The sequence below is a fragment of the Gorilla gorilla genome, chromosome 19 (assembly GCF_029281585.2).
Source record: "Gorilla gorilla gorilla isolate KB3781 chromosome 19, NHGRI_mGorGor1-v2.1_pri, whole genome shotgun sequence".
NCBI lineage: Eukaryota > Metazoa > Chordata > Mammalia > Primates > Hominidae > Gorilla > Gorilla gorilla.
The window spans coordinates 101,651,905-101,665,218 of record NC_073243.2 but is presented as its reverse complement, the minus strand read 5'-3'; the positions used below and the strand labels follow the sequence as shown (position 1 = coordinate 101,665,218).

The 13,314-nt window shown below is 39.3% G+C and overlaps 1 protein-coding gene and 1 long non-coding RNA gene across 2 annotated transcripts in view; one reads left to right on the top strand and one right to left on the bottom strand.

Moving 5' to 3' along the window:
- The window catches only part of MARCHF6 (membrane associated ring-CH-type finger 6), an 82,923-nt gene extending 77,451 nt beyond the window's left edge, over nucleotides 1-5,472 (top strand). Inside the window, exon 26 of the mRNA XM_004059033.5 lies at nucleotides 5,067-5,472. Within this exon, the coding sequence (XP_004059081.1) occupies nucleotides 5,067-5,157 (91 nt within the window). The 3' untranslated portion in view covers nucleotides 5,158-5,472. The remainder of the gene's footprint in view (nucleotides 1-5,066) is intronic.
- Nucleotides 5,473-8,217: 2,745 nt separating this feature from the next.
- On the bottom strand, nucleotides 8,218-13,305 carry LOC129528079 (uncharacterized). The gene is made up of 2 exons (XR_008673270.2): nucleotides 13,142-13,305; nucleotides 8,218-12,823 (listed from the first exon to the last, which is right to left on the bottom strand). It is a non-coding gene; the product is annotated as an uncharacterized lncRNA (long non-coding RNA).
- Between the last annotated feature and the right edge of the window lie 9 nt (nucleotides 13,306-13,314).

The window sequence follows — 13,314 nt, the reverse complement described above, 5'->3', positions numbered from 1 at the left end:
CAGGCGTGAGCCACTGCACCCAGCCAAGAGATTTTTTAATGTCCATTCCAAATAGTTTTTCAGTCTGTTTTCAAATGTTCTGGTCTGACAGTATATTAAACAGTTTTAGATAAAAATAAGAAGCCTGCATTAGAAACTAGCAGTGCCTGCATAAGCCCCTCTTGCTTATGGAGGGCCACTAGGTTACTCTGAGGTTGCACAGAGAGGCTTGAGGGTTACTGCAAAAATGTTGTGGGACTCTCTGTTTTGAGGAAACCATTGAAAACTCTGTCACTTGATCTCAGTGAGAGATTGAGGAAAGCCAAGGAAAACACCTTCCTGAGATAATATTTGACCTTTATGTCCGAACTGTAGGCTGAATCATCTGCTTCAATGGGTTCTAGCAGAGAAAGTGAGTTTATGGTTTATCCATCTCAGTCGGCCAAGAGAGTCCCAGTTTATACCTGCTGCCTTTGTGTCATTAACACTACCCCCTTTTACTTGTGCTTATCCCCCCTTGCACAACAAATTATAGAGTTACCTTATTTATTCTGAGGAGTAAGATTTTTGAGAATGAAATTTATAGTGTTCAAGACTTCTCCAAAGCATTTACTGACAGTAAAAAATACAAGTACACTTAGATAGTCAGAGTACAAAGGACTGTCAACTGAAAGAAGGGGAAGGGGTATTTTCAGTGATGAAAATCAACTTCTTAGCACTCAGGTTTTTGGCAGAGGAGTAAATACTGCAAACAGAATGACAAGCAAGACATGCCCTCAGGGAACTTTCTGCCTGCTTCTTTCTTTATGCTGGACGCCTGCCTTTCTGCACCCTGCCCTTCTCAGCCTTTGCCAGGGGTCTGTTCCCATTGACCTCTTCTTTCTCATGCTTTATCTTCTTCTGCTTTTTCCTGTAGCCCAGTGTCCTCTTTCCTCTTTTCCCATCTGTTCCTTTATGCAGAAAGGTGTTGAACTGTAGACTTAAGTGAGGGCATGTCTTGTCAGCTGTTGTATATGTACTCTTTAGCACAGGGTTTGGTCTGTGGGAGGTGCTAAGAGTGAGTGAGTGTGTGTGTGCGTGTGAGAGAGAGTATGTGTGTGTGTGGTGGGCTTGAGTATGAGAGAGTGAGTGGTGGTGGAAGAGAGGGAGTTGGGTTCAGAGTCTCCTTTCTCTGGCACTGAATTACTCTTTGGACTTGTACAATTTAACTTGGTTTCTGTATGCTTTTTATTTACTTACTTTGTCATTGCCATAATGCTGACCATATTTTTAGTGTATCTTGCTATTTAGTCATTACTGTGTGCCAGGTAGTGCTGTGTATATTTTAGTAGATATTGCTCAGCCTTCACTGTTTAAAATATTTACAAAATTCTCAAAGTTTTAAAATCAGTGGTTGGTTGGGGAACAGTGGGGTAAGGAATGGCTAACTTCAAGAAAAGAAGGTAAGACAAAAGAAAAGGAATAAAACAGTGACATTATGGATAAAGATGCAGTAAGATTAGCGTACTTTTAAAAAAGTGACATATTAAGCTGCCAAAATATTTCCTTAGGCTTGTGTGCATTTACAGAAAAGTGATAGATAAAAGTCAAGGTAGAGAAGGTATTGGTGAAAAGTAAGAGTTCCCACAGTGAGCCCTTACAACATGCTAAGCCTTTGTCACCGGGCTTCATACACTTTCCCTTTCTTAAAACAGTGCTGCATTTTACAATTGTTCTTTTGAGTAATAGACATATTTTACACATTGTTCTTACCTAGTAAGTAATAATCACTAGCAAATGATAAGATCACATAGTAACCCATATTAACACCAAAAGAAATGTATTAAAAAATAAAATCTGGATTAGACCACTGATTTAACTGTTATTACTATTATTATCATACCTTCTGTTTTTCTGTTTCATGACTTAGTGTTTTCCTGGGGGCTGGGGAAGGATTTGAATAATCTAAAGGCTTGATGTGATTACCAGACATTTTAGTGGAATAGATGAAATTTAATATAGCAAGTTTTCAAAATTATTTATGCAGAATAAGGGGAAAATATCTCCGTGGTAAATAAAAACAAACTCTAGTACTTTCAAATCCTAGATCCCTCAGCAGAACTCCACTGTTCCTGAGTAAATCAATTAGACTCTTTGCTACACAGTCTTCCTCCTCCGTGCAGTGTTCTGAATAACAGCCCTGCCCTCACCCCTTACATCCATGTCCTAATCCCTGGGACCTATGAATAATTATCTAGCCAAAGGGACTTGGCACACGTCATTAAGTTAAGGATCTTGAGATGGAGAGATTGTCCTGGATTATCTGAGCATCCCCTAAATGTAATCACAAGCATCCTTATAAGAGGCAGGAAGGAAATTGGACTATAGTAGAAGAGTATGTGACCATGGAAGCAGAGATTGAAGTGATGTAGCCAGGAGCCAAGGAATGTCAGCAGACTCTAGAAGTGAAAGCTGGAAGAATCTCCCCTGGAGCCTCCAGAAGGAACCAGACCTAAGGACATCTTGGTTTTAGTCTCTTAAGGCTTCTTTTGAACTTCTGCCTCCAGAACTATAAGATAAATTTGTGTAAATTACTGAAGTTGTGGTAATTGGTTACAGCATCTACGGGAAACTAGACCTCCAAGATCCGCCTATGATTTGAGAAAAATGTTCTGCACTGTCAGTCTTGTGGATTTTTATTTTGAAGCACTTTTCATGGACATAACAAGAAAAATTATTTTTACTTAGTTATTTGAGTATAGGTGTTTGTTGCAATTAATCTATTGGGTATTAACATGTCATCATCAAGAGACAGCAAACAGCAGTGAAGATAAAAGCTGAGAGAAGACATTACATCATTAACAAATGATTTCTATGTTTGAGTAGCCAATTCAATGAGAAATTCAAAACACAAGAATCTATAACCAGGAAAGAAATATATTGCCAGAAGCTACAGAATTTTGCCAGATGATAGGGATTTCTAAAATGAGCCACTTTGTCTATCATGCAGCCTTTTCAGAGCTTATAATGAGAAAACATTACAGAGGAGAAGGTCATTTGGATGTTTGTTACTTGGAATCCTAGAAAACAAAAACTAAAATTTAAAAATAAGAAGTGAGTAAGCTATTTTCCATTTGCAATTTGGTATGGAGAAGAGAGGAAATAGAATTATTAAAAAAATACAAATTGGGTAGAAGTGATGGTGGAAAAAATATAAAGAAGGCAAATGTACATATTAAGCAATTCTACTAAGAATTGCAAAAATCAAGTTTCAAAAAGATGGTAATAGTTGGGCATGATAGTAGAAAATTTCACCCAGTTTATTCAGGGCTCAACTAGTACTTTTAGGACTTCTTTTTTTATATACATGAGACTCACTTTGACATACTTAAAAAAAAAAAACAGTTTATGGAAAGTATAGTTTAAGAGGAGAATTTGATTAGACTAAGTGGATATCTTTATAGAAATATTAATGATTTCAGAATTTTCAATTAAAAGTGTATATACCGTGGCTATTGTTTATGGATTCATATGTAAGGTAGGGTCTTTTTTGCATATAGACTCCAGTATTAGTTACTTTCATTCTAAAATTATATTTATGCTTCTATGGGGAAGAAAATTTTTAATTCACTTGGTTGTATTAAAATTATACTTATGGTTTGAGAAAACATGCTATGAAAATCGTGATTATAGCAAATTAAATATGCTCAAAATTTAAATCTAAAATAAAAGCCCAGAAACTGAAAATAAAAAAAAAAATAAATAAATAAAAAAATAAAAAAAAAAACAGTGCTGCAGCGTGGGACTATCGGTCTCATTTCACTGATGAGTAAATGGAGGAAAGGGACGAAGGAAAGCTACCTGACAGCCTGTCATGTGCAGGTTTCACTCTCCCTCAGTCTCCTTCACTCAACTCTGTGGGCTTTTACTGGACATTCTCCCTGATCTGCATCTCTGCCTCCAAATGGGTGCCCTTCACACTTGTGCCCAGCCACCTACAGCTTGTTGCTTTCCAGCTTTGTCCCTGCTGTCCTCTTGGGATCAGCCTGCAAGCCATCTGCTCACATTAAGTAAGGCAGGCCTTCAGTGAGCCTTCGATGCAGCTGTCGCCCTTCCCTGGCATTGGAGATGTCTGTCTCCTTGAGTAGGATCTCCTGCCCTGTCACTCCAACTACAGTAACATCTGCCTTGTTTCTGCAGCCCTGTGGCCTTTGCCATTGCCTTCTCCTTTCATCACATACATAAGTTAGGAACACTTGCCATTTTGTTGTTGAACCATATTCTCCCACCTCCTGTCACTCACACTCACTCACTGCAATGCTGTCTTCCCTTTGACTTCACTGAAATTTCTCCTTTGATTTCTCCTTTCTTCTCTGTAACTAGAACTTCCAGTTTTACTTTCATCCCTTCCTACCTTTTTTTTTTTTTTTTTTTTGAGACGGAGTCACACTCTGTCACCCAGACTGGAGTGCAGTGGCACAATTTCAGTTCACTGCAACCTCTACCTCCCAGGTTTAAGCAGTTCTTCTGCCTCAGCCTCTCTAGTAGCTGGGACCACACACACCCAGCTAATTTTGTATTTTTAGTAGAGATGGGGTTTCACCATGTTGGCCAGGCTGGTCTGAAACTCCTGACCTCAGGTGATCCACTCGCCTCACCCTCCCTACGTGCTGGGATTACAGGTGTGAGCCACCACGCGCAGCCCCTTCCTAGCTTTCTGATGGTCGTGTTTTTAGTCTGTCTCCTTAGATCTGCCCACTAAGTTGTTTTATAAAATCTGAACCTTAACAGATAAATCCACTGCATAAGTTTACTGTATCCCTCCTGGCCTCCACAGGTCTGAGTTTCTGAGACCCCCTAAACCACTGACTGAAGCATGTCCTCCATTGCACAGCATTGGAGGCCTTCCAGCCTGTGCTGCTTCTGCAGCTTCCTACAAACCCATACCTAGGTAGATGTGTCAGTCTTTACAGGTGTTCACTCGGGACTCCCTTTGACTTGCCCAACCATTGACGAGTTTTAAGTAGGAGTTAGATTTAAAAAGACATATGAATGTTTTACTCTGTAAGTTCATACAAGAGAGTAACCACCTTGTTTTTGCAACCTAGGTACCTTGTGGGTCAACGACTCGTGAACTACGAACGGAAATCTGGCAAACAAGGCTCATCTCCACCACCTCCACAGTCATCCCAAGAATAAAGTAGTTGTCTCAACAACTTGACCTTCCCCTTTACGTGTCCTTTTTGTGGACTTCTCTCTTTGGAGATTTTTCCCAGTGATCTCTCAGCGTTGTTTTTAAGTTAAACGTATTTGACTTGTGTTCTCAGCATTCAGAGAGCAGCGGTGTAAGATTCTGCTGTTCTCCCTGGATCTTCTGACATTACTGCTGTCTGAGATTTGTATATGTGTAAATACAAGTTCCTTGATACCCTAAAACCTTGGATTAAACAGAATGTGCATTGTACATCTTTAAACAAAATGTATATTAATTTATTAAATCTAGTTGTCACTTTATTTTGGACCTGCTGTGATCTCGACAGGAAACGTGCCACAGAGCAGTAGTGCGCAGGCAAGACTTTTCAGTGACGCCTTGTGGAACGCAGTTCATGATGTCCTAGCAGCTCTCACTAAGGGAACTGTACATTCTTTCTTTCTTGGCTATTCAGACCTTACCAAGAACGTTAAAGGAAACAAGTAGAAATCAGCAGTGGAGTGTCTGTGGTAAGAAAACATGAACTTTATGCTTCACTGTTAGTTGTTTGTGGAAGTTATTTTGTATAACACCAAAGCTGTTGTACATTTTCTACTGCCTGATTTTTTTTCATGTGTCTGTGTTTGTAATATGGTATAGTATCTTGTGCTAGGTGAGGAAATTATTTTTAATTTTGATAATTTAATATTCCTAGTGTGATCAGCATTGGGAGTTGGGTTTCAGTGATTGTTAGGGGCATGTCTATCCTTAGAGAAAAAAAGTCCAAATGAAGATTTTCATTAGTCAGCCCCCCACCCCACACCCACATCCTCTCTTTTCCACACACAACTATCTCTTTATTTTTTGTAGCAGTGGCCGAAAGGTCCTGCAAGGTCGTAAATCTTTCAGAGTGACATCACCAACTGTACTGCATCTTACTGGATTTAGGACTTCTGAGATGCTTGTGAAGTATAGATGTGGTTGTGGTCTTAGATTGACAGCATTAGAGAAGACTGGTTAGAACATCTGGTCTCGCTGGTTAGTGCCTCGTTGGCTGAGGACTAGGTGTGCATTTCTCCTAGCTTTTCATCAGGAAATCCCAAAGTTTCCAAAGCTTTTTGTTTACAGAATAAAACTTCAAATAAAACCAATTCATTATTTGTCCAGAAGGAAGCTTGGCTGAGCTGGCCTTTTAACATAGGAATGTATTTCATTGGAAACATTCTGAAAAATCTCAGAGAACTGAACCCTTACAAACTTTGTTTTCCCTCATAACCAAAGCTTCAGGTTAGAAGTTTAGAAAAATAGAATGGTTGGGTACATGATCTAAATGTTTAATGCTAAAGGTATATTGTAAGGGTAGTGTTTGTTTTTGAACGATAATTTAGAAGTTCTCAAAGTGTATAACATAGGTCTTCAGAAACTATAAAAGAATTTTCATATAGTATTAAAATCCATAGACTAAAATCTGAGAATTTTTTAACATATGCAAGTCAGCCAAACATAAGCTACCAAAATAAAGAGCAATGTGTTCTGGCTGTTTTATACTTCAACAGTTTTTTCCCTAAGTGGTAAGCAATTACTTTAAAACATATTTTTAAAAACATCAGTATCGGGAGCTGCGGTGGCTCCGGCCGGTTGTCCTGGCACACAAGGAGGCGAGGCTATGCGTTCGAGGCCAACCTAGGCAAAATTGGAAAAAAAAAAAATCAGTATCAGAAGTAATGCTTGACATAGGATTCAGTGTTATACTCTTTGGCACTTTAGCCTTTTCTCTCATTTGAAATAAGGTCTTTGTTAGCCCTACCTTTACTCAGAAATTTAGTCCTACTATAAAAAATTAGGATTTTAAAATATAATGCTGCCTGTCATAGTGTATTTCTAAATTGCTCTCTTTGGGAGAAAAACATTATTATTGAATTGAGCATATAACTTGATATATATATATGTATATATCTTGATATATATATATATCTTGATATATATATATATATATATATATATATATATATATATTTTTTTTTTTTTTTTTTTTGCCCCCGAGACAGAGTCTTACTCTGTTGCCCAGGCTGGAGTGCAGTGGCACGATCCTGGCTCACTGCACCCTCTGCCTCCCAGGTTCAAGCGATTCTCCTGCCTCAGCCTCCCAAGTAGCTGGTACTACAGGTGCGTGCCACCACGCCTGGCTTATTTTAGTTATTTTAGTAGAGATAGGGTTTCACCATGTTGGCCAGGCTGGTCTCGGAACTCCTGACCGCAGGTGATCCGTCCTCCTTGGGCTCCCAAAGTGCTGGGATTATAGGTGTGAGCCACCACGCCTGGCCAACTTGATTATATTAATTTTGGGGTTTTTTTGTTTTGTTTTGTTTTTTAATTTTTCAAAGAATTTGTGGATCTTGGTATAAAGTCATTGGAACATATCTGTTTTAACAGCAAGAGATCCTAGGCAGATACTTCAAAAGGTTAAAAATTCTTAATCCTACAGAATTTTAAATGAATCTTATCAATGTTTTGTAAACAAACAATATGAATGGCCAAAAAATTGCCCTCCATTTTACTGGTAGGTAATTTATATTGTCTTACTTAAGAATTCTCCCCTAGTTTTTCAATTGTACTTTATCGTGTTGTTTTCAATGAGATAAGTATTTTCATAGGGAAAGCATTTTCCAGCATAATATTTGCTTGGGTAGCATCCAGGTTTTAGTATTTAACCAAGAGCCTTTTAAATATTGAAAACCCATAGTTCAGAAAATGTTAGTATTGCTGCCCTTCTTCACATAAATTTTTTTTAAATTATACTATAATTTTGCTTAATTTTATATTGGGTTAAAACAACCTTCAAGAAGGTTAACTAGGAAAGAAGACCTTTTTGTTTTATTTTTACTATTTATATATAGAAGACAAATCAGCATTTGGTGTTAGTTTTACATGACCAGTTATCAAACGGTCATAGTATGAAGTGTGCAGTTGTTCATTATTAGTAAATTATGTTTGATTTTTAAACTATTTAGTACTAATAGTTGAGATGAAAACTGAAGAAAAATGCCAATGTGACGTTTGTGTATAGCTAGCCTTAAAAAACTTCCCATGTTTTTAGGTGATTTTTTCCCCCTCTTAGTACTCTGGAGAAACAATGAAGATGGGCCATCTCAATTCCAGATGTAAACAAAAAGTAATTTTTATTTCAACATTTAATGTAACTTATTATTGTGGATTCTTGTCTTGTGTATTTTCTTTCCCTTATTCAAGTAATATAGAATAACTTTCCTTAAAATGATTTGATCCAAGATACGTCATTTCTGTATTGGCAAAATGCCACTATTAAAGTGTAATTCTTGAATTTAGGTTGAATTGATGACTTTAAAACAAAACAGAAACACTGGACATTTCTACATTGTATTGCGTTTGCGAATGTGCGTGAACACATGCACACGTGCAGGAGAATGTAGTGCCATAAGAACACTGGCGCTTTTTAAAACTTTCCAAGCTAGCTACTTATTTTCATTTTCAGGGTTGAGTACTCTAAGCTCTCTACTTACTGTGAGAAGTTTTCTACATTGTAAAATTAAAAGATTATATTTAAAATACTTCTTTAGGATGTTATTCAGCCATCAAAAAAAAAAAACAACTAAAATGTCTTACCACTAAAGTATTATTAAAAGCCTCATTTGTGGAGATTTGCTGACTTCCTTGGTTAAGCTGTCTTGTATTTACTTAATCTGTCCCCTCAACCAGGTGTTTTCAGCCTGTTACTGTCCTGTGCCATTTTTAAAAATAGCCATCATGAGTAAGGGCTTCTTTAAAATAATCCCTGACAATATCTTTGGCATTAATACAACATAAAGATAAGACAGTATATGTATGTTTTCATTCCTGTTTTGTATGAGTGCCTCATTTTGTAGTCATGAAAGTAACATAGTACCTTAAATAAAAATGTAATGACTAAGGTCTAGGAATAACTATTGTAGAAGCTAAGTAGAACACTTAGTTTGGGGTGTCAATTTTCTATCAACGCAAACACCTTAGGGTACCCAGACCAATTTTATGTATATATATTCTGAAATGCTCCCTTTTTTATGTGGTCATTTGTTGCCTTCTAAGTTGAGAGGACAAAACTGAATAAAGTGAATGTTAGTTGTAGTCTAGTTTTTTTGTTTGTTTTTGTGTTATTGCAAGATTGCTTTAAGATTGCAGAAATATGCATTATTAGCCAGCATAGATAATCCAGATGTTTTAATATAATAGGAAGGAAAAACAACTCCAGTTAAATGTGACTGTGGCGACTCCCTTTTATGTATAAATTTAAATGCATAGTTGCAGAGGACACATCCCTCCCCTTCTGTCTCCCTAACTTGAACTGTAGACCATCCTCACTGGGAAGAGTAAGGCCCCACATTTTGTGCAATAGCAAGCTACTGCCCACTTCTGCATGTCTGCTACGAGATCAGAAAGTCAGTTTCACTAAGGTTGTCTTTCAGCTGAATACTTAGAGTAAAACCAGTCAAATCCATTGTACATACTTGACCATATGTCCCAGATAAAAAGGAAAGACTTGCATGATGTTTTTTTCCTTCTGAGTGCCCTGAGGAGATTCTTTTGCTTCAGACTATTTCTAATTTTTCTTTGTTTATAGGTTCAGAATTTTTTCCATGATTGTTTTCCCCCAAACAAGTGCATTTTTATTTACTTTAAATGCAGGGGTGATAGAGGAAATGCTATTTGAACCACAGACATCTTTAATCTGTGAAGTTGAAATTTTTCAGCAAAGGAAATTGCATGGTGAAGTTCAGAAACTGGCCATTAATTTCCCCCTTCTGCTCCACAGTTCATAGCTACTCTTGTTGCAAACATGTAGTGATAAGGAGAACTAACGTATCAAGGGGCTGAGAGGGTAACGTTCCCCTCCTCCTCCATGTTTTTATTTTGGTGTCTGTTTTGTTTCTAGCACTGTATTTAGTACTGTAGTTGAATGAGGTATGATGTCTCCCTTCAAGGAACTCAGAATGGAACAGAAACATGAGCAAAAGATTGTATTACAGAGGTATGAATAAAATGCCATGGGGAACACAGAGAAAGGTTCACCCGGGAGAGATGGCCTAGCCACTTCCTTAGTGACTGTTTGGTATATGTAGGTCCCCCTGCCATTACTCTTTCAGCCTTCTGCAATCTAGTTCTACTTAGTCACACACTTCTCTAAGACCACTCATACGTAAACACTACGTAGAGGCCCCTTTTTGCCTCATTTTACATTGTTTAGTTATCATTTTGAAACTTTTCTTCACATACATAACAGTGCCGGAGTTTTTCTGCTTCTCTGTGTTTGTTCAGTAACTCTTCTTTAGGATACACCTAAAGATGAGAAGCTTCATACCCAGTACTCCTCTTCATTCACTCATATGTTTTTGGGATCAGTCCCTTCTGCTGGCTGTGCATTGGTCTAATGGAACAGAATAGAGTCCAGAAATAACCCAACATGTATGTGGACAACTGATTTTTGACAGAGGTGCAAAGGTCTTGAAAAAATGATGCTGGAATAATTGGGCATCAGATGCAAAATTAAAAACAAATTGATCCATATCTTAACACTGGCAAAGATTAAAGTCCAAATGGATTATAGTTCCCCAAAACTGTATAATTTCTAGAAGACAACAAGGAAAACGTGTTCAGCCTTGGGTTAGGAAAAGATTTCTTAAATCCAACACCAAAAGCACAATCCATGAAGGAAAAATCGATAAATTGTACTTTATCAAAATTGAGAACTTCTCTTTGAAAGGTACCATAAGGAGAACAAAAAGACAAGCTGTAGAGTGGCAGAAAATATTTGCAAAACGTTTCTGATAAATGAGTTGCATCTAGATTACATAAAGAAGTCTCAAAACTGAACAAGTAAACCCATTGTTTACTTAATCGCTGTTTCTCCTGAGCTTGCTGCCTCTGCCCCTGCTCTCTCCTTTTTTCCATTTGTTTTCAACATTGAATCCAGAATGTTGTTCTTGAGATCCAAGTCAGATCACACCAACCCTCAGAACTCTCCAATAGACGACCATGGCACTCAAAAGTCCACAATAGCCTTCAATGCTGGGCAAAACATGAAGCACCCCTTTCCTCCCTTCTCTGACCCATCACCTCTGTGTTCACCCCGCTCCTGCCGTCCTCCCTGCCTCCAAAACAGGTCAGGCCTTAGTGCCTTTGCACTTACTATTTGCCATACCCAAATGTTCTTCATTCAGGCTCTTTAGCCTCTTCATTTCTTTCCTGAAGTGTCATTCTCACTGAGGCTTATCTAAAGCTGCAGCTACTGGGGCATTCCTGTCTCATCTCCCTGCTGTATTTTGTACTCCCGGCTCTCTTTTGTACTTTTAAACATACTATATATGGTTTACCTTTGTTGTTTATATTTGCATGTTTTTTCCCACTTGAATGTAAGCTCCAAAGATTTTATTTTTTTAAACTGAATTATTACTGTATTCCAGGAACAATACCCTGGCAAATATTTGGTACTCAATAGTAATGCTAAGTTAGTAAATAAATGATGAATTTAGAATCAAAATAATGTGTCTATGGCCAAAATAAAAGCTGAAATCCCTGTCCTATTTCCCAGAGGTAACTGCTGTTAATAGTTCAGTTATGTGCTTCCAGACATCCCTTCACAGAATCATTTATCACAATAAAGGTGTCATACTACGCAGATTGTTCGACAAGATGCTTTTTTTCACTTTACACGGGCATCTTTTCATACCATTGTGTGGCCAGGCCATGATTTGTTTTCCAAAAGACATTTACCCAATTTATACGGTGAAGATTTTTGTCCATATTACTTTTTATAGTATTTCTGTAGGGTAAGTTCCCAGAAGTAATATTGCACAATCATCGAAAAATTTTAGTGTTACATTACTGCCCCATAAAGGTACTAATTAACATCCCTCTCAACAACATAAAAGATTCCTTTTTTTTTTTTCTTTTTTTTGGGTGGGGTGGGGCGGGGACAGAGTCTTACTCTGTCGCCCAGGCTGGAGTGCAGTGGTGCCATTTCTGCTCACGGCAACCTCCACCTCCCGGGCTCAAGCTATTCTCCTGCCTCAGCCTCCCAAGTAGCTGGGATTACAGGCACGCGCCACCACGCCCAGCCAATTTTTGTAGAGAAGGGGGTTTCACCATGTTAGCCAGGCTAGTCTCGAACTCCTGACCTTGTGATCAGTGCTGGGGTTACAGGCGTGACCCACCGCGCCCGGACGGATTTCTTGTTTTCATACTGTCATCAACTTTAAATACAAGTATTTTCAGTTTTTGCCAATGCTGTTAATTTAGAAATGTGTATTGTATATATTGTCTGGTGGGTGTTTGGATGGAAACGATCAAAATCGGGCAACTTCCCCAGTTTCCTTGAAGGGAGTGCTTGCCATCGGCCCCTCTGGGAAGTAGCTCGCTGTAGTTCTCCATCTTCCTGTTTTGAGGAACGCAGGAGGAGGTGGATCTGGAGTCTCATCCATACGGTGGCTGTTAACGGCAACTGCAGCAGCCAGCCAGGTCACCCCCTAAAGCAAAGTTAACACCTTGCATGGTGCCTTGGTCAGCACCCACCAAATTCGAGGTTTCTCCTATCCTTCGACTCGAGGCTCTTTTGACAGATGTGATTTATTTCCTCCTAGAGCCAGTCACATTGGCTCAAGCAACCTATCGTAAGAAAACAAATACAATAGTGTTTTAGCTGGACACTGCCCACTGTCTAAGCGGCTTTTTAAATTAAGAACTCAGGTTCACTACGGGATGGCTTAGGCCAGGGAACAGCATGTGCGAAGTTCGAAGCCCGAGACGTTTGGAGGAGCGGCCCCAGGCGCAGGCGGGTCCCGCAGCGGGGCCCGTGCCGCTCAGGCGATCGGCCCCTTCACTTAACCCGCTTCCCTCCTAGCAGGCCCGAGTCCCCTAGCCTCAGCCTCACGCAGCCAGAGCAAGGGGAAGAGGGAGTCGACTCTTCGTGAGTTCGCCGCTCACATTCGGCAGTGGGAAACCGATCCGAAGATCCTTTTGTAGGCGAAACGCTCAGCTCGCGCGGCTCTGAACCACCGGGGAGCAGCGGCTGCTGCGAGCCGGACTCCGCCAGCACCTCCTTGTCCAGCCCCGGAGCAGCCCCGCCTCGCTCAGGGCCGCGTGCGCGTGCGCGGCTC